This window comes from Rhopalosiphum padi, chromosome 2 (genome assembly GCF_020882245.1).
Source record: "Rhopalosiphum padi isolate XX-2018 chromosome 2, ASM2088224v1, whole genome shotgun sequence".
NCBI classification, from domain to species: Eukaryota; Metazoa; Arthropoda; class Insecta; order Hemiptera; family Aphididae; genus Rhopalosiphum; species Rhopalosiphum padi.
Window position 1 is genome coordinate 65,662,097 of NC_083598.1, and position 23,050 is coordinate 65,685,146.

The 23,050-nt window shown below is 27.9% G+C and overlaps 1 protein-coding gene across 6 annotated transcripts in view; it reads left to right on the plus strand.

The window, feature by feature from the left end:
- Nucleotides 1-23,050, plus strand: part of LOC132921762 (tropomodulin) — a 52,970-nt gene that overhangs the window by 12,573 nt on the left and 17,347 nt on the right. The window contains exon 1 of one of the 6 annotated variants that reach the window (XM_060984956.1): nucleotides 5,439-5,664. The exons of the other annotated variants lie outside the window; for them this stretch is intronic. Coding sequence (XP_060840939.1) covers nucleotides 5,629-5,664 — 36 coding nt within the window. The 5' untranslated portion in view covers nucleotides 5,439-5,628. Of the gene's footprint in view, nucleotides 1-5,438; nucleotides 5,665-23,050 lie in introns of those variants that run through there. 6 annotated transcript variants of the gene reach the window in all.

The window sequence follows — 23,050 nt, forward strand, 5'->3', positions numbered from 1 at the left end:
CTGAAAAATTCTTATTTTTTTCAATTATTGCAAATAAAAAATGTTTTACTTGGTCAAAAACCTATTAGTTAATTTGTTATACTTAAAAAATATTATTTGTTGGGACTTAAAACTTTTACTTATAATATTTCTTATGAATTACCTACAGTAATAATAATACTAATAATAGTAAAATAAATTACTGTTTAATATAAATACTAAAAACACATAATGAAATATATTTAGTGATAATGTGATATAAGCTGCGATAGTCTGTTTCTGCTTAGAATCGTTGTTTGTATACAATGGTCTATTAATTCAAATATAACACATACATAAATATTAATATGCATTATACATTATTATTTATTATACATTGAACCACTTGACATGTACTGTACGTCTGTATAGCAGAGCGGAACCCACTTGTCCACCTCTTTTTATTTAATTAGCTGTGAATATAATATATAACAGTGCTATAATAATTAATATAATGTCAATGTACTTATATATTGTCATATTGAGTTGACATAATCAAATTTATTAAAAAGATTTTAATCTTGACGGAAATATTAATAATTAAAAAATCATAACGTGAAAAGTGTTACAATCGTCCCAAATATCTCCATATATTAATAATATTATATTAGGTATTATTCCAATTAACAAAATTATTATTTTTATTTTTTACCACAATTTATAGTAAGTTAAAACATACATTGGCTGTTCGGTGGAACGGAAAGTAGGTTTGTTAATTTGTAATTTATCACAAAATACTACGCCCACCCTAGATGCATTGTATACAGTAATAAACGTTATAAGTATTAAAAAGTCAACTCATTCTACATTTTAATCTAACTTCCTATGATAATACAATATATACTACCTATGTATTATTACTTATCGTTGCAGGGCATTTAGATAATAATAAATAGAAATGCATTGTACTAGAAAAGAGGTGAAACCCGTTATGGTGGGTAATGGGTCGAAACCGCATTGACGTGCGATAGTTTAGTGTAAAGTTATTAAAACCATTTGTACTTCACATTTCGACACTCCTATACCTACTATATTATTATACATGTGTATATATATATATTTTTTTTTCGATTGTGATTGTTTGCTGAATATTACTAATTTGCATACAATAAAATATAATATTTTAATAGTAAGTTACTCTTACTCGCGTTGTTATTCAGTGAACGACACCGTATAACCACGGTTAAATGAATGCCGTTATAAAAATTAAAAAAAAATACGTGTTGAATTACGTGAGCCAACATTTATTACATAATAGAATGTATTGTATATCTTTGGACTTTGAGTGTGTGTGAAAAGAAAAATTTTCAAAACTTTAAATTTGTATTGTTTTTTTATTTTATATTTACGAAAGACTTTAACTACTATATATTAACTAATCGTTTGTTATATATAATTATCGAAGAATAGACGTCACGCATTTACGCATAAATGATAAATATGTACAGTTTTAAAAATAATGTCCAATATCATAAATACATAACAGTATAATTTATTATATAGTTGGTAGTCCACTATAGTCAATAAATTGTATATTTAGAACCCGGATAACATCGGTTAATGTCGTTGAACTAATAATTATGATTAAATTTAGACCGTGTTATTTTTATAATCCTGAATGGTCTAATAGGCGACCAATTAATTTAGAGGACTATTATATAGAGGACCCGTTGCCAATTTTTAATGGTTAATTTCGAATAATAAAATGAATTTCCGCATGTGCAAATTTATCCATATTAACTTTTTTATTGTGTCTGATGACTAGGCAAGTACATTAACGTGCAAGGTGGCGATCTTCTATATCGTTTTGACACATTTTATAATGTTGATTGGAAACTTAAAAATCACGTGTCTATTCTACTTGGAAACAATAGGCACTAAACGCTTTCTTACAGTTGGTACTGTTAGTAGTTTAGGATGTTTAAATATTATTTAATTTTACTCAACGCTTTAAAATTTATATTATGTATCTTAATAGTTAATTACTAAACGTGTAATATCGTCGTACAACGCGTGTATATAATATATTGTCGGAAAAATATTACAACTTTAATTTAGAACAAGGACAAAATTTATGTAATTTATCACAATAAATCTTTTCTTACGAGATATCCTTTATTCACCATACGTTTAAGTTTTGTATAATAGATATACGTTTATTCTTATAAACATTAGTATTCGTTAAAAAGTGAGTTTTGAAAATTATGTGGCAAATAATGTAACGTATCTTAGTCTTATAATCAATCCAACTATTTTGAAAATTGAATATGTATAGAAAATAATAATTTAAGTAATAGTGGAATGTTTCAAGTTTTTACTGTTTTTATCGAATAAATCAATTTTATAAAAATAAACAAAATTTATTTGTTTTGTGTAAAATTAATTTTTTTTCTTATATAGTTATTTTGAAAAACATTTTTAATTAATAATATAATATACATAATAAAGAATATTATGGATTAGAAAAAGTATTGAAATCGAAAGCCCTATCCAAAAACCTAAAAATAAATATGTATGTAACACTATTAAGACCAATTGTTCTATAAGTCTTGGAAACGTGCAGGGCGTTGAGAAAAACAGAAGAATCGAGACTAATGATATTTGAAAGAAAAGTTCTACGTTAGTCTTCGACAGCCAAACCAAAGAATGGAAAAAACTACATAATGATGAGCTCCAAAGACTTTTCTAGAGACCGGATATAGTTAGAGAGATTACCAAACGAAGTCTAAGTTGAGCAGGCCATACTTGGCGCAAATAGGGTACTCTAGTCAAACGGGTGATTGAAGAAAACCCTACGGTAAAAATACTGTTTGTCTGATCTAAGCTGAGATGGGAAGATACTGTGAAGAGATAAGTTGAAAGGATGGAGCCTGGTACCAACTGGAGAGAAGCAGCGGAGGAAAGGGATAGGTGGCAAAGTTTATCTTTAGCAGTATGGTCTTAAAGGTTAAAGGCCGTGACTAAAGAAGAAGAATATAAAATACAAATATATATAAATAGCGTCAAATTTGTTTTATCTTTTCTTTTTCTTTTTTTTGTATATTCAAATATCAGACTTCCAGTACACATTTATTATTTAAAATAAGTTATAAACCTTGTTACTATATAAATACCTACTAACTTACTAATTTAAAATAAAATCTTAACAGTTTACGGAACATAAGCGTATTGTTTTTATACATTTATTAAACATTTTTATTATACTCTACACATATTAGTCAAGTTCAGTTTTGCAATTTCTTGCAAAATTACCCTTTTCTCTTCTTCGATCCCAAGTGTTTATCCAAGCATTTGGACACATTCTCTTATAAGTTTCTTTGAAAATATCACAGCTAGTGTCCTCTTTTCCCAATAGATGTACACATCTGTGGTAGTCGATGTAATGAATGAAACAATTACGTGTAACATTTGTGTTTTGAAATCTCGGGTCTATGGGACAACTAAAGTTAGGAAGACTATCGTTTTCAGTAGATTCTGACATTTTTTTGATGGTTAAATGTCTGGCAAATCCTTTTTTTATTTAATAAATTAAATAAATTAAGTTACCACAGAATTAAATATTAGTTGTACTTTGTTACTGACCGGTCTCCTATACTCATATTGAAATTAAATGTACAAATTAAGTTAAATAAATAAAGTTGTTGATTTTGTAGAACATAATTATTTATTAGTGGCCATAAACTCATTTAAGTGCTTATGAATTATAATTTTGTTAGTAAAATAAACAAGGCACAACATTATCCGTGCATAATATACTACACAAATTATGTATATATTAAATGCATATAATCGTTGAAATCTACAAGAAAAAACTATACTACTTGTGCCAAACTGTCCATCGTTGCAGTATTCTAGTCTAATGTTTGTAATATACGAATTTATAATAGGCATTATGTATCTAATTTATTATGTTTCATTCAATTTTTTTGACGAAATAACCTTGGATTAATGAAATAGAATAAACACAATTTAGTTTTAAATTACTGGAATATAACACTTACTACTTAATACTACTAAGTCGTAATATAAACATATCCTATCAATTAAGTTCTAATAAATTACTATTTTTAATTTCCTATTATTTATTGTTAAATTAAATAATATATTTCATATTTAAATTTACTATTCTTAAAATTTTGATTTTAAAAATGCTATAATATCCAACAGACTACAATTAAAATTGTCAATGTCTTATTTATATTCAGTACACATAGCATTAACTACAGTATCATCAGTGTATCGCTACAGATTATTAAAGTATATAAATACCATAGTAAACTATATATTAACTATAAAACAGCATAAACTCTAGCGATATTTTAAAAATAATCACATTTGATATTTTTATGATATCGAATAAATAATTAACAATATTCAAAGAGACTTCATTAATGGCATTTTATAATATGATATTATCATTAATATGATTGATGTCAATGAGACATTTGGAGGCTAATGTCTAATAATAATTTTTTACGTCTCGTAATGTCTTTTAATTGTAAATACATTTTGACGGTAGTATACTTTCAATTTATTAGGTACCATAAATATAATTGTATTATTATTATTATTGTGCACAGAATTTGTTGTAACGTCGAATGTAATATGCAAAATAGAATATACGATGTTACTATAAAATTCTCACTAATCAACAACTATACTAGATAATCCGCGATTTAGCGTAGTATTAGGTCGAAATCTAAAATCTACATAAACATATTAAATATATTATACATAATATGTATAACAATTTCGCTACTGAGTCCCGGAGTTAAAGGATATAAATTATTGTTTTAGGGTTTTTTTTTTTCGTTTTTATGGTACAGTGATAAATCTTTACTATACTGTCTACTATGAAGTGTATTAAAACAGTTATAGCTATACTTTTATAACTTTACTTTTATAACTATATAGTATATAGGTATATATTATAATGGTGTGTATAGTAACTATAAAGATTTCGCTCTTCCTCAAATTCAGTCACTGCCGGGTTCCGAGTACGCATATAAAACTACATTATTATTATTCTACGCCCGCCGCCCACAATAAAAATTCAGTGCCGTTTTTCACTCCGACAAAGCTTCCGAGGTGGCTTATTCTTTCTGCGTACACGAGTGGTACGCGTTTTATGCACATGACGTCTGTAAGCTAATCATTTCCATCGGTCCGTCATCGTTAATAAGATTACGCTTTTATTTTATTTTTTCTTCTGCACAACACTTCTTGGCAACCTTCTATAATTATCCGGTTGACAGCGGTATGGCCCGATAACCGGACCGAAACATTTATATACGCCGTTGGTCGTTATACATACGGCCGCGCTGCTGTGTATTTATTCTTATTTTAATTATAAATTATGACTTTCTGTCTTCCGATATGGAGGGGAACAAGCCGATTCTGTGCTGATGCTGTAATACGGCCGTTTCCAATCCGTTAGTCGGTGCGACGCTATTCAAAGCCTCGAGACATTTTCCCCCGAAATCAAGAAATTCGCGTGAAAAGTTATACTTGTACAATATTATACATTATTATACTCTACAGCCATCTCTGACGTACTACACGCCGATCGCTGCCGAATCGTACACTGGTCAATAGAAAGCCAACAGAATTATGGGTATAACAGAAGAATACTATCACGAATGGAAGGTCAGTTTTGATTTAAAATAATATAGGTACCTATAATATAACCATATTTACACACGAGTGAGCAGCGCGGGCGAATTTTCGAAATCCATTCACAGACTTGCTTGCCTACTGCAGACTGCAGAGTCAATGTTTTTGTCGTCAAATTACACAAGAATATTCATTAGGTTTTCTTTTCTCGTTGATTTTTCCACACGATCTAACCACAGGATATTGGATTAATCGAGTTAGCTTTTGAAAACGAGTATTCCTAGTAGTGAAATGTTTTTGTATAATTTTTCAAACAAATTGCCTATAACTGCAGATTTTCTTTCTTTGGTCTTCAACGACAGTAATAATAATATAGTAGCTTTGTAATAAGACTAGTTGATTATATTTTTATGTAAAAAAATTAATGTATAATTATAAATTGCTGGTATTTACAGACCTACAGTTACAATATCATTGATTAATGTGATTATAATACAGCAAGTTTCCCATCAATTATTTTGTTTTGACAAACAATTATCGTTATTAAATGCAGCTAGCCATACTTATTATATATAAATCCGATTAAACATATCTATATTTTAGTATGTTACATAATTTTTCAGCTGTAGTTTAGTAAATAAACTATAAATTAGGTAATCGATAATAATTTAAATGTTAATTTACATACAATGTGTCATTGCATATAATATACTACTATTGATTTATGATATCTATGTTATAAATACTTAATGACCATTTTATAATTTTATTGTTCAAATAATTAAATTATTTTTATACCTTGCACTTCGGAAAAGCGATTAGCATAAATATTATAGTATTAAAGTATAAACATTGATTAAATGTAGTATATTTAATCAATAATATAAATTACAATATCACATTAATTAATGAATTTATTAACATATCGAGTTATTCTAATACAATATTTAGCCTTAGCGAGTTTGTATCGATAGCCCGGAGCGGCTGGAGCTATTAGTATTGATTTATATTATTATTATATTATTGCTATTATAAGTAATTAAATATTATTTGAAGATAACAACTGGAAATTTAATATTATTGGCATATTTTTAATTAATTCAAAACAATGTGAAATATTGATAATTCTAAAGAACCATATAGTTTAAGTTTTCTCTTTTTTTTTTTGCGGCATTTTTTTAAACGATCTGTGAATTTACCCAAGTTTATTACCCACTTATATTATTAAGTGTGATAATATAAAATTCAGTTGAATTCTACAGAACTTAATACAAACAAAAACATTTTAGTGCAGTTCCCGCATAATATTTTTATTTTATCGAGTTGAATTGACACAATAGTTTTTAAGTGCTCGGATATTAGCGCGTGTCCAGCATAGTATTTATCAAATTCCACTTGACGATTTTTACGCCCCACTAGCGAATGAGGCCGATTAAAAATAAACCCCATAGTCACATAGACACGACCCAAATTTCCATGTAAACAAGTTGTATGTGTGATGATATTCTTGCGATAAATATTAATACAAAACCGTTGAGCTGTATAACTTGGTCGACTATACGCCTACACATTGCGATACACAATATATACTATGTGTGTTTTGTTGTTGTTATTGTATCAATCTAAAGAGATTTTATGAATTAAGTTCATCATAAAAAAATCGTATCGAAGAAAAGATAACAATTCCAATTTATCACAAAAAAAAAAAAAAAATCAATACACTTATTAAATATAGAATTTAAAACAACTATAATGTATTCTTTCAAAATAAATAACGGTCTGTTTAAAGTAGTTTTATCGATTTTACACAAAATTTCGTTCATACGTTTAACCGTTCCCGGTAATTTTAGTTGTATAGTATCAACAATATGTTAAAAATTTAAAATATTATAGTCTAGGCGCCTTTAAAAAAAAAATTGCAGTACGATATGTATTTGAAGGTCAATATTGGCTTATTTTTAGTAGAACAATTTTGCCGACAAGCGCCCACTTAATTATAAAAATTTCCAAAATAAACTCTGCGCATTTGTAAGCTAAAATAAAGTATACATACGTAATGAAGACAACGTACAAACGGCAAAATTAAATATTTGCGAACATTGATAATGTAGTCTTCGATGACCTTGTTGAATTCGCAACAAAATTAATAGGGTCAATAGAAAATGTAATCGTTTTTTATGAACATATATTGTTTACTATTTTTATATGATTGTAGAAGACGTTTAAAAAATATGAACATTAGTAATATGTACTAATATACACCACGGAATATTGAAGGTTAAACAAATATTTCTAAAAATTTGCCAACCTAAAGTATAATATACGTGATTTATAAACTATGAAAAGATACATATATTGTAATATAAATTAAAACATTAAAATAATATTATTTCAAACCGGATTTATTAACACGTATTGTTATGTAATACTTGATTAAAACAATTTTAATTAACTTTTTATAACAAAACTTAAAAATATTTGTATTCATTATGAATTTAAAAGAAAGGAATTTAATTTTTGAATATTAATTTTGCGCTGAAGAGTAGACGTATGCATTTTTTAACACATAGAATGTATGAATTAACATATAAACATTAATTATTTAACATGATGAGGTATGATTATTAAATCCTTCGTTGGCTTGTTATATTCATTTTATACATACACTAAAATAAAATTATATTATTTTAACACATTTTCTCCAACTGAATATATTTTTAACCAATTTATACTTAAATGTTGAATATAAGTTATAGCTATTGGGGTAAATATACCAACGTACGTATAAAGCGATGTAGTATTTTAATAGGTAAAATAGTACCTATTGAAGTCGAACTTGTATAAAATAACAATTGCCAGTATAGTTCGTAATATCCAAAACTTGCTGTACCTATTAATTTGTTTTTAAATGATTTAAAAGCATGGAATATTTTAGATTAAATTTTGATTCCAGTATAGAATCCCGAATAAATAATACTATTTAGTACTTACTATAGATGTTATTCGTTAAAACACTAAGTAGAGGTTTACAAAACAAGAAATTTTAACCTGCCAGACATTTTGGCGTGTGTTCAAAGTTCTGTTATGGTGACGCGGAACAAAATTTCACCGACTGGGTTTATCTTTATCACGCAGAAGACAAATAAAAAATATATATACACACACAATTAATTTATTTTTTTTGCGAAAATCTTAAAATAAATGTACAATAAAATATAAGAAATCTACCCTTACACCGTAGTGCATAATTTAAATGATATTTATATACGTAAGATATTTTAACTACGAGGTCACCGATTTTGACAACATGATCAATTGCATTTTAAGACGCTATTTAATTATACAATATTATACTTAATAATTAATTTTATTTGTGAATTATGTGCATACAAATCTTAAATGTTTTGAATTTTAATAAATTTCTATTTAAATTAATAATTATAATCAACCTTTATGAATGCGGTGTCTATTTATTATGGTTGTAAAACATTTTCTTTATTAATATTAATTTAATAGCCTAAAAGTGTGTGAAGAATGCAAACGCACAATGTATTTTAAAAAAAAGTGTTGGAAAATGAAAATATCTTAATTATTATTTCGTGAATACAATGGTGATCTAAAATAAATGTGATGGGTGAATCATTCGCCAAAGACATTTGAGGGCAACTATAGGACTGTGTTCTCGAGCATGGGAAATTTAAGGCAGTGAAATCGTGCTGCACAAAACAATGATAATTGCTTTATTGTTTATATTTAATGGAATACAATTATTATTTAATAACAATTTATTAACAACGATTGGATGGATATTATAATTGCTCAATATACGGAATATCAGGTCGAATGAAACCGACTGACATAGATATTATACAGTGACCAATAGACAATAACCGAAAAAATACATTATTTTCTCGGTAACGTTACAATTGACCAACGAACCGTTTAAGTGTACGAAAAATGAGAATTTAGGCGGCGGATACGGTCGATCGGGTATTGAATTTGTTAACTATTTTTTTTTTCATATTTTTTGCTGTAATCGTGCGTCATTAATCATCATCGTTCATTATATACATGTTGATATCGGGTAGGTATTTAAACAATTGGTACGACATACAATACTTCCACCAAAAATGTTTGCACACACACTATAGTTAATATTATGTAAAACACAAAACGTGAGACCATGTGACCCCACGTGAATGGCAGATACTTGACTACGTATTCCGATCTTAAGGGTCCTTAATTTATACTATACACTCTATATTTATTTGTTGGATTATTTATGTCGTTAAATCAGTGGTGAGGACAACCTCCTCCTTCAAAATTTTTAGGAAGAATTAATTTCTTATAAAATGTATTTTTTTGGCCAATAATAATGGAAAACTAAAATATATTGTATACCTATTAAAATTAATTGTATTTTATTTGGATATTATAGTCAATTGTCCATCATAATAAAATAAAGATTTATATTTTTAAATACTTTAGCAATATTGTTTTACGATATTCTGATTATAAATATTATAGATAAACATTATCTTATTTGAGCCATTTGAAGATATTTGAGTATTTCCAAAAAATCGTCGTTTCCACGTATTACTACTATTACTGCGGCACTGCGTACTAATATTTAATAATAAGTATTTTTAAGACATCCGTGAAGCATAATCTATTTAAATTTACGAAATGCTTTGTTTAGTTCAGGTATTCCAATTTAAAATTAACCCCAACACTGCAATTCAAAAAAAAAAATTCCGTTCCAAGTACGGCACTGCGTTACATTATCTATATTTTTTATCACATAATATATAACTTTATAGATTTTTAAACATTCATTCCGAATAATTATAATTAGCCAGTGATAATACAAATATTATTATACTACACTGCTACAGACGGAGGTAAAATTTATTTAAGTGTTTTATGAGTAACGACTATATTTATAATATTATAATAAATCATACATTTCTAAGAATTAAGATTCCTGGTCACAATTTCATAATATCATAAATTGTATTTTTAAACTATTATAATTAATCTAGACACTATTTAAAATCTTTACAAAAATTTATTAGAGGACTCCCTTATACTCCGATTTGGCACGGTCTTATCGTTTTACTTCCCGAATGCAACGTTCGGTTTTACAGGTCGTTTACTACAACAGCTTAGTTATATAGGAAAGCACCAACACTAATTGGACCTCTTTTCCTGTTGGATGAAAAAAAAAATTAAAAATATCTTTTTATTTTATATGTTTTTTTTCGTACTGACGAGCTGGTTGTCCGAACTTTTCCGGGCGCTAGCCCAGTGTGCGACGACGGGATTGGCACGTGTATAAACACAGACCGTATAACAGCAGCATTATTATGTCCCTTTCATTCGAATCATCGATCCTATCTGCCAAATTACATTTTTTTTCACGGCCCCTCGTATCTCTTACTAAATGGTGTTTAATTTCAATTTGTTCCAATAATGAATGACATTCGATTTTTACATTCACGATTCGTCCATTCGAGCAGTAAATATATGCTATATACAATAAAATATTTACTGTATTCTGCTTTCTGCAACTATAGCAATATAATTGTATAGGTACCTAGTATACTTGTTTGTGAGATATAATAGATCACTTATAGATCACAACCGAAATCTTAAGTTAGTATAAGTCTTAAATATCTTTTAAACTAAAATAATACGATATGTGTATAATATAGGTAATAGTTTGTATTATTAAAATAAAAAACACTCAGTAGATAAATTAAATATATATATATATATAGGTTGTAGATTTGAGTATAAGTAAAAGACTATGCATGATTGAAGCAAAATTGTTGGCTTATCAAAGGATATACATATACAAAAGAGAACTTACACGATTGAGTATAAAAAAGACTCATCTGCGATATTGCCATTTTCAGTCTTGAACTATAATAATTAATAATGTATATTAAACAAAATTTTTTAAATATTTATGGTAATACAAAATATATAGTACGAGTTAAGAAATAACAAGATTTTATGGTAATATGCAACGTATTGTTTATATATTAATTTATACCTGTTCAGTAATAATAAATTTATTTTACCTTGGTATCTGTTTTCAATTTGACTTCAATATAATAATAGAGATTTAATATTTTTACAATTTCAATATTAGTTGGAACTTTTTATGTTTAATTATATTTTAACATATAATATACTAATAGCTTAATAAAGCTGGGTTAGATTCATAGCTCGTGGCTCGGGTAAGCTTGGTTCATAATAATAATTTAAATAATACGTGAAAATAATAAATTTTGTCAACACAAATGTGGCAACGTCGCATAAGATATTCTATGTTCTACAATCGTGTTGCTAAAAAGGCATATTATATTTAATCGTGTTTTACCGAAGTAAAAAATGCAGTAGACATTAATTGTAGTTACTTTTTGGTTTTAATAGAAAATCGCTATTTTAAGAAATGTATTTTTATGATTAACTTAACTGTTTTAACTAAAAAATTACGTTAACGTCAATTTCCATCTGCCACATCATTTATATAAACATACCTATATTTAAATCTCATATTATTTTAACACGCACATATGTGTAAAAAAAAAAAGAGTAAAAATGTAAATATATCAGAAATGTGTTTCAACACTTAAAAAATTAATAAGTATTAATGTAATAACATTAATGAACCAAAGTAAACAAATTTTAAAAAAATAATCAATAATTATTAATGATTTAACTGTTTATCCAAATGTCTATGTGAATTTGAATTTAATATTTACATCATGATAAATATTAATACAGAACATACATGTGTCGCACACAATTTCAATATATGTAGTTTATAAACTTAATATATCCAGTAGGCAGACATCATTAGATAAAGTATTATTGGAGATACATTTTTGGCTAACAAAAACACATCATGTCAATTATTATACTTGAGATTTTGAGTTGTTTTTAATTTGGGTATCTCTAATGCCTAATTGTGTACCTACGCATTACGTTTATATTATATATAGTTACAATAAATTGTCAGTGAGTTCATAAGTTCATTTTGAAAGTAGTTTGCTTAATTGGAAACGATTAAGTTTTTCTCAGTCTTATTTGCTTGTAAAAAGTTAAGTCATGATAGAAAGTTTTTATACTGCAGCGCGTAGTAATTTTCAGCTAATCTTCTGAACATTTATATGTTTGCGTTGAACTTCAAATTGTAGTCTTTATGTACATTGTTTTGCTGAAAATATCACGCCCGTGTAAAAAGGACCTTTTGCATCGATGCTGACCAATTATAGTGCTTTGGATAGTAGCCATAAATTCGCAGTCCGGCAATGCTTGACGTATATTTCGTTTACCAACCTTGCCAAAACATGCTAAAAAGCAGACATGTGTTTACATATATTTTTGCCGGTCATAAAATATCTGAACTCGATTATTTAAAATTATAAAAATGAGATATAGAAATTGGGTGGGACACTGAGGCAATAAGCGGATCGGGTCTTTAGAATTGAAAGCAATCATAATTCATTACATTTGTAAAAATATTTTGATCCTAGGCAGAGTTGTACGTATTATCTACATTATTTTTTCTTGCATATTTTTACTGCACCAAAAATTGGTTTTATAAAAAAAAATCTTTTTTCTTGTTTTTCATTAGAGATATGCATCATTGCATTGTTTTATTCACTATTATATTATTGAGCTTAAAAATCCTCGAAATATATAATAAAAATGATTAATGTTCTTTTTGTTACGTTAAATCGTACAATAGACGATTTTATTGTCTATGGTTATTAATTTATTATTATTATTTTTTTTACAAAGTTCGTCTATACAATGTATTGCAATATTTATACTATAAATCATGATAATTATTATTTGAGTCTATTTTCGTAAGATCATAAAATATTATTCAAATTCATTTCGCAATGAACATTTTTCGTCTATCACCAGCCCTAAATGTTTAACATAAACTTAAACAAAACCATATTACTAATAATCCCAAAACACGTACCTACATATATAATATATATTCGTATGTTGGTTGGTACAACCCTGCACTGTAAATTGTACAAACGTAAAGACTTGAAAAATATTTGCTTTTCATTATACCTACATTAGATACTGGTTTATCGTTTGCCGGCTTGGGCGTTGATTAAGTTACAATGTATTATTAAAATGTATGTAATGTATGAATATTATTGAATGCCGAGAGAGGACGTTGTCCCGAAAAACTTTATATAGAACCCCGAGAGGTCACGACTGACGAAGGCTCGCGCCAGGCACGTATTATTATACACTCATATTTTCACATATATAATATAATATTATATAAAACTAAAGCACACGAGCGCATAGCGATAGACGGAATTTTAAATAATATAACAATTAATAATGATAGACAAAAAAAATAAAAATGTGAGAAACAATCGGCGGCGGTGAATCGATCCGTTTTAAAAATGTTGAGGAAACTGATTTGAATAATAATGATAATGTAGAAAACTGTAAACTTTGAAATGTCATCGCCTCGAATCGAAATAATAATATAGTTATGGGTATAATAGGTTAATAGTACCACATCGCATCGGTGCATTATAATTGGTTTCATTTCGGATACGGCCTATATATTACAGAAGAGTCCTCTCGTATAATAATAATGATAATAATATTAATGTTGTCCTCGACATGTTCGCAAGCGGACGCGTTTAATTTGTACATCTATATGTATACCGCGACCGGACGCAATAAAAAAAAAAAAAAAAAAATAGTTTTTGTCAAAACGCGCACATGTGTGTACTTATTATTATGCGCGATTGATTTACTTACATTTAATTTTATAAACGGTTGAAAAACGAATTTTTCAACGGTTTTAGTTCAACGCTTTTGTTGACACTTTTAAATTGTAAACTGCACGAGAAATTTCAGATTGTGTATGTGTGACATGAATTTTATGAAGTACAAACCTGAAGGTCTTAGAAACTTTGTTGAAACGTTTTTAAAATGCAACAAAATAAAATTCTGTTTTTCTTTTTTATCTTGAAACGTGATGTATTATTTTTGTAAAAAAAGTCTATAGTTCGAATAGAAATCCGTATAATCCATTTAAATGTACTTTTTGACCTTTTATTAACTGTTCCAATATTGTGAAAACGTAGTTGTTACTCATACTTGTTTTCTTCAAAATGTTAAACGTTACCAAGAGGCAAATGTCTACCGCTATAGTCCCATCCTTAGTAAATATACCATAGATCGATTTCTAAAGTAGCTATTGTAATTGTTAAACAGAAGCAATTGCACATCAAAAACTAATTTGTTTATACTAGTGATTCCAAACGTGGGCGCTATTACCACCCCCTGTCCCTATGTGATTTTTTAGCTTTGAGGGGACGTTTTACTTAAAGAGAGAAATTCTATTTTTATAACGACAAATATATCCGATCATAATGAAATATTCAACTATGTATTGCATACAATAAAATAACAAATTTAATTTAATTAACATCACCATCAGTGGGTTTTAGATGATGTATATAATCCGGGGAGATCGAAGAATCGATCAATGAATAATTTAAATTCGAACCCCTAGATCTTATACCAACTACTAACCACTACCTAAGGTATATTAATATGCTATATGAACTATGAAGACTATGTATAGTCTATATTCGAATCAACGACTTCATTTCACGTCGTATATGATATCACACCGGTGCGCAATCAATTGAACATTGGTTACATAGCGATTTTATCATAGTATAACCTCGATGTGGATCAATGCACATATTGTACGACTGAAGAGAAAAGAGACCATGTCATGTTTATGTTTAAGAACTACCGGTAACACCTGCAAGACCACCTATGTACTCGCACGGCTTCCGGAAACAAACGACAATAAAATAGCTAGATGCACACATTTTAACATGCCGCGGGGCGCCTAGGACCAAAGCTCTATATTATGCGCCAATGCCACCACGCCGATCAACATACATATATCATTATATTATTATAAACGCGATGCGTGTAGAAGAGAAAATAATATAAATAGATACCTATAATACGTAATATAATAATATATACTTCGACGTGCAGTTAGGCCGCCGTTCGTGTGTGCATAATAATATGTATATATATGAATTATTATTATCATATTTCGTGCACTTAAATATGCGAGGTGAATCTTTTAAAGGTTAACATTTATTATTTTCTTGAAAACTATTATAACGACGTTATAGAAATATTTTTTTTACATAATCTGAATTCGGATCACAAAACAATATTTTTCTAAATTCAATTTTGTTTTTACTACTTTTTATCGCTATTATATTTTTAGTGTTTTACTTTTTTGATTATGCCTATAGGTACTATGACATTATGAGTACATATAATATGATGTGTTTTATTGTTAGCCTGATTGTTAGACCACAGTTTCCTACACAAGATACTCACCCAGTCACCTTTAACCATAAGATATTCTAAGGTTTAGTCTGGTATATCCTATTTACAGATGATTTAGAATAATTTTTTCGTTTTATTTAAGATTTGAGTCTCCTCATCCGTATGTACCTTTTAATTAGATTTAGTTTGGTGTTTTCCTCATTTAAAAATGTATGCTATGTATGTATAGTTGTATGTTAATTTTTATAATATTTTGTATTCATGAATAATTTAAACTAACAATTTTAAGTTTGTGTTGCAATAAACATGAATGTTGCTATTTTGCCATACTTGAGAGTGGTTTCGTTACCTATAATACATTCTAGTGTGATTGTGGATCGATAAGAGTATTTGTTTTTGGTTAGCTATATATCTTTTATGGGTTTATTTTGTATGATAATTGCCATATTATTTGGATTTGATTAGTTTTTTATTCTATGCATTTTTCCTATAGAAATTCGTAGCAAAATATTCTACTTCGAAATACGAAATTAAAAATCTGTTCTCATACAAGTAAAAACATAAAATTTATAATGATATAGAATAGTAAAAAGTATTATAAAAAAGAAAAAAAAATGTTGTACCTAATGACTCAATAGTTTATATTATGTAAGAAAAATATTTTCAAAAACATTAGGTAACACTTTTTAAGGAAATAAGTATATTCACCTCCTTTGAAAGATACCTTGTATATTTTTTTTTTGTCCGCGCCATATAATAAATTATATCGTCGTATTCGTCTACATAGTTACCTATATATTATGATTATTATTACTCTAACGAAACTTTCATCCTGTGGGAATGATAATATTCATGACAGACGCGAATAACACCACATGCCGCGCCGCCCCGCTTTCACCAGACTCTCGTCGCTCTTTTGTTTTCAGTTCTTTTTCCAGTTATTATGCGATATACGATCTGCAACTACGTATTTTTTTTTTTATGTTTATAAGCCGTCGTGTGTAGGCTGGCTATATTTTATCATCAGAAGATAATAATTTTTACGCCAATAATACATAATACTATCGTCGCCATCGTGTCGATTTGTGTTTTTCGAGCCATTTAAGTGACGCTAGCGCGGTATTATAACATTGTATGTATAATAATATAATATGAAATATTATCGTCTCATCGCAGTAAATTTTTGACGCAATAACGTGCGTCCGCGTGACATCATCTCGCCACGATTCGACCCATATTATTATTTAACAATAATACTCAGACGAGACGTATGATATTGTTAATCGTTATTAATAAATTGTTATATATTTGTAATATTTGTATGTGTAGGCACATTGTATTCTTTGTAGAAAATGTTTTGACGTAAATAGTATTTATCTTCCTGCGAGTAAACGCGTATAGTGATGTAGGTATTATTTTATCAATTGTTATATAAGGTTACGAATTATAATAATATGAACAGTGATATAGTAATGAACTTGGTCCTATAATACGATTGATATAAAATATTAATAAACTCTCGTCTCCTACGTAGGTTTATGTCTATAATATATATATATATATATATAGACATTACAGCGATGGCGCAATATCGCGATTTACGAATTAGTCGAATTACGCACGCGACTTTGTTATTGGCTGGCGAACATCTCGCGCAGATACATTATAAACGAAAATATAGGTTATAATTAAACTTAAACGCAGAACGCGTGGTGTTTAAAAAAAATAAGCCACAACATGTCCACGTGTCGTACCTGCCCATGTACGGTAATATTATATAAGGATATATATATATATATACGTCGTCGCCATGCTTGTGCGGTGTACCCATTATAATTTGTAGGTATCTATACAGTATACCTATATAATAATATATGTAAACGATTTCATGTGATATTATGTGAAACCGCGTACATTATTATAAGTCAATAAAAAATACACAACGGTCTGAATCGATTTCCTAATTGGATATTGGAATACGTATTGTGGCATTGTTTTTAAGGTGCGTTTTAAAATAGGTAATATGTATAATATTGTGTAAACGTACTTATTGATAAGTCCTGCAAAGTCCGTGTTCTTATACGCTTGTTGCCGAAGGAAATCTTTCATAAATATCATGTATTTAATATAATATGTTATTATTTATATACATCGAAAGTGTATAGTCGATTTCGATTCAACTATACCTTTATGGTATATTTAACTTATTTTTTTTTTATATATAGACATTGGTGTCTGTAGACATTATTGCGGTGGATAACCATCGTTAATATTTAATATAATGCTATAATAGTATAATGCCTATATACATAAAGATCGTGAGAGGGAAATCAACATTGAGATTTAAAGTTACAGCAGAGAACCTAATTCCTGTGTACATCAATCATCAATTAAACATTATATGGTCTTGTCTTTGATACTGAAATTAATAATAATATACGTTAATATAGGTACAGTGTAATGAAATTATTTTTTCCGTTCAAGGCAAACGAGTCGTAAATAAAATCGTATGACATTAGTCTAGGTTAAAATACAGTTGCGTGTATACCACGGATGTAATAATTATCAGTATATAGTATATACTATATTTTAATTCTATTTTCTACTGTGGTTACTGGTTACCGTCTGTTGCGTTTCTCGTACATGAAAATAATTTCCATCTAAAGACATCTGCAGCGGTTGTACCCTGTATTAAACGATACAAAAAACAGCTCCGTGGAAAAAATAATAGGGTTTCCGGAACCCATCACGTCTTGAAACGAACAATAGTGAATAGAACGAGAATGTTCTTTTTCGTTGACTGGCGTGAGAATAATAATAATAAAAAAAAAATAACAAAAAATAATCAACACATTTATTTTTGCCTTTATGTCCATTATCATTTGCTCATGAATATCATTAGGGTGTACTGTGTACACGTTGTATAGTAATGAGCGTACGAAAAGTGTAGGAAGACCTTCAACAGAGTTATTCGTTTCGGCCTCAGTACGATGTCAATGTAGGGAGTTTGAATAATGTGTTTAATTATTATATATTAGGTACACCACAGTGTACTTACCTTCAAATATTTTTTAAATCAAACAATTTAAATGTCAAAATGTTTTATGCTAGTTTCGTAGAATTATATAATATATATTTATGCATGTATGTATGTATTTATGTATGTATAATAGGTATATGTATATTGTATACACTATACAATTTCGATTTTCTATTTGTACAATGTATACAGCTATTGATGAATAGAAATATCGTAATTTTGACTAATTTTCATTTTAATTATTTAAGAATATTGATCATAATATATTCATATATTTTATAATATTGTATTCAATTTATAATTTATTATTCATTATTTGTTCACATTTTATTCTGATTTTATTTATTTTAATACTATCCGTCTATACCTATATGATATAATATTATAATAAGTAACGTTAAAATATAATTAAGAACAAATATTAATTATTCTATGTATCATTTTAAGTGTAACATTAAAATCTAATAAGTCATTAAATCTAGTTATTATTAATTATTAGGTATTATAAGTAATTATATAAATACTCGTAATATACTAAAAAGTAAAAATCGATAATACCTATAATAATATTATATATGTATATATTTATGTAAGGTGTGTCACCGCAGTGTTCATTCCCATATATTCATATACTCATAAATTCACACCTTCGTCATGTCTAGATTTAAAAACATATTCAACTATTGAAGCTCCCGAGGAATTACTCGCTTATTTATTTTAAAACAAGAAGGCATAAGTAATTTAATTTAGAAAAATATTTTCTAACGATTAGGAAAGTTAAAAACAGTTATTGATGGAGATAAAAATGTAATAACTGGGTGACACCCTACCTATCTGGCTACCTCTATAAAGTTTCAATATTTATAGAACATAAAATTAAATTTTTAGGGATTCATTGTAGCCTTTTAAGGTTTCTTTGTATTAAGTGGTTCAAACAGTATTATTTGGAAGTCGTAATAGCATAAAATATGCTCATTGTTCTTCGCAATGCAACGCACGAGGAGTATAATAATAATTCAAAGCACTTATAAATATAATTTTCGATGATGCATTTGTCGGTAGCTAAAAAGAGTACTGCACTGCTGCGTACGCAGTTTACCATATATTGTTGCGGCATCATTAAAATCTAAAACTCAATGTAAAAATATAATAACTTTACCGTAACATTAAACAGTGTCGCGACAAATCTTTCGATGCATCCGTCTTGTTTGTCAACGCGCACGCGATACTCATGCCGTCGACCCTTCTCGACATTTTTATGATTCGATCGATATATAGGCATATAGAATAAACAGTTATATAAACTACATTAGTCTCTAGTTGTTTAATATTATTTTAACAATATATTATTATTTATTAATCATCATACATATAACATATTATCAGTATAATATTATGATTTATATATTACTATGATAAATGTTTAAACCGATTCGAAAGTAGTACCTATATACTAATATATTGCTAATATAATTTGTTGGTTTAGGAATTTTTCATGTAAATAGGTGACAATGGTAAAACCTTATTAGTTATTACTTATTATACAATAAAAAAAGTGTTTTTACTTCGTTCGAAATAATTATATTTTCTAAACAATTATTATACACATTAAGCACAAGTAGCTAGTTGGTAGTTTATAATTTAAGAAGGCCATTTTTGGATATTGCTTATAATCTTTTTAAAAAAAATAAAAAATATGATAATATGCTATAAATCACTTTTAACACGTAAATTGAATGCTTAAAGTGAAACTTTAAAATTTGCACATAAGATTATTATTATTTAAAATATTTAGATTATAAGTTTAGTATCAAATAGTATGATATAATATACTCTACTTACATACAAACACATTTTAATATTTATACATATTACAAGAATAATTTTTTTTTTTTTTTTTTTCTTTATTAATATATATACAATCTGTACACAAGGCACAATAAGAATATAGGCTATAATATTACAGGAGGAAAATCTTGAGTGAAGAAGCCACCCACTGATGACACTTCGTCTTTTATTTTACATACGTATATGTTATTTTAACTTATACAAATATTTTTTTTTTTTTTTTTTTTTTTTTTTTTAAGGGTTTAGTAGGTCTCTGCACCATTTACGCTTGAGACGCCGAGGAGGGTTACCAGGGATGGTTAATACACCTAGATTTTTTATGAGTGGGTTTGGATGTGAGTTAAGGCGTAGGTGGAACCGTTTGTAGTAATTTTTTGCCTCTTCCTGGATTGTTTTCATATGCAGGTCTTTATGAAGTGTGTGATTTGACACATATGGTGGTGAATTGGTTATTTTCCTTAACGCTATATTTTGGAACCTTTGGATTTTATCTAGATTAGAATTTTTCGCATTGCCCCATAGCTGTAGGCCGTAAGTCCAAATTGGCTTTAAGAGAGATTTATAAAGAAGTAATTTAATATTTAATTTTGAATGTTTGTTGTTGACAATTAGGGTTTTGAGCATTCGTAATCGGGAGTTTAATTGTAATCTTTTGGCTTACAAGAATAATTAATTAAAATTACTTAGACAAGTTAGACATAATATAACGAGTATTTTTATTGGTGGTTAGTGGTTACTGATTTGGTCTTTGGTTCTCCAAATATTCTTTTATAATCACTAGGGCTAGGATTGATATGCATTTACATGTATTTTTTCTTAAAAAATTAAAATCAATTAAAATTGATTGGTTGTCAAATATGTCCACGATTTGGCTTATTCTCGATAAAATAGTACAATTGTTTGCATATTTTGAACACAATGCATATATAGTTGCATATATATATACATTTTTGAGAAACTTGTTAATTTTAAATGGTATATTTATTGAATGAACGCGTCTATAATTATTGAGTTATTTGTCGAATTGTCGTGAATATACTACCTATCTAAACTAAAATGGACTTGGTACTAAAAAAGAATAAGGGATTCAATACACTTCTAAAAGTTTGTAGCATTATAAACCGTAAATATGAAACGGAAGAAAAAATGTTAATATTACTTTCAATTTGGGACAAATATTGTTATTTAAATATGCTCCAACAACACCATGCGATGTGGATAGGAGTTTCAGCCATTATAAATCTATTCTTCGGTCTAATCACCGGTCGTTCACATTAGAAAATTTAAAAACAACATAAAATAATAGCATTTAATAACAATAACTTATAAATAATAATAAATGCATATTTTTGCATATTTTGGTAAGTAAAACGCATATTTTATAATGTTATATACTGCATAGAAATCCTAGCCTTAATAATCACTATTCACTTGTTATTTACTCTAAGATTTCAGGTATCTACATTATATTTTAGAGTCGAAAATTTAAATTATTAGGGAATATTTTGTTTTATGTGATTATCTAAAAAAAAAATCATATTAAAAAAAGTCTATCCATTCTCCCCAATACAGCACTTATTATAATATGAATTCGTTTTGGAGATCTATTTTGATTTTATTTATTTATTCAAGTCACCTAAAAGCTACCCTTCGGAATACGCAGACTATAAACAGTCCTTCACAGGTTTTAAATAAGTTATCCTAAACGTATACACGCGTATCACATTCGTATTAAAATAATTGCTGTGTACATCCTATATTCCTATGACATGGCAATAAATTAACTTTAAGTTAAAACCAAACAAAAACGTAAAAAACGTTTTATACACGTGTCTCTTAGATATATTATATCTGTCGGTTATATAGCTGCAGAATTCTTGGCTCTTGCTGTCCGAACACTGGTCGTATAATTACTAAAGAATAAATTTATTCATTGCGCGCTTCTTAATATAAACTCTAAAACGCGATCTCAATCGACATCTCCAATATAAAAATTAATCTGCGTTTTAAAATGTTCGTCTATTTGTCCGGTGGTTGCGTGTGATAAAAACGTGGTTAGTTTGTTCAAAACTTGTTTTCTTAAACAGCAAAAAAAACAGGTGTCGTTTTATATTATAGCCATTATTGTTTACGTAGACAGTACCT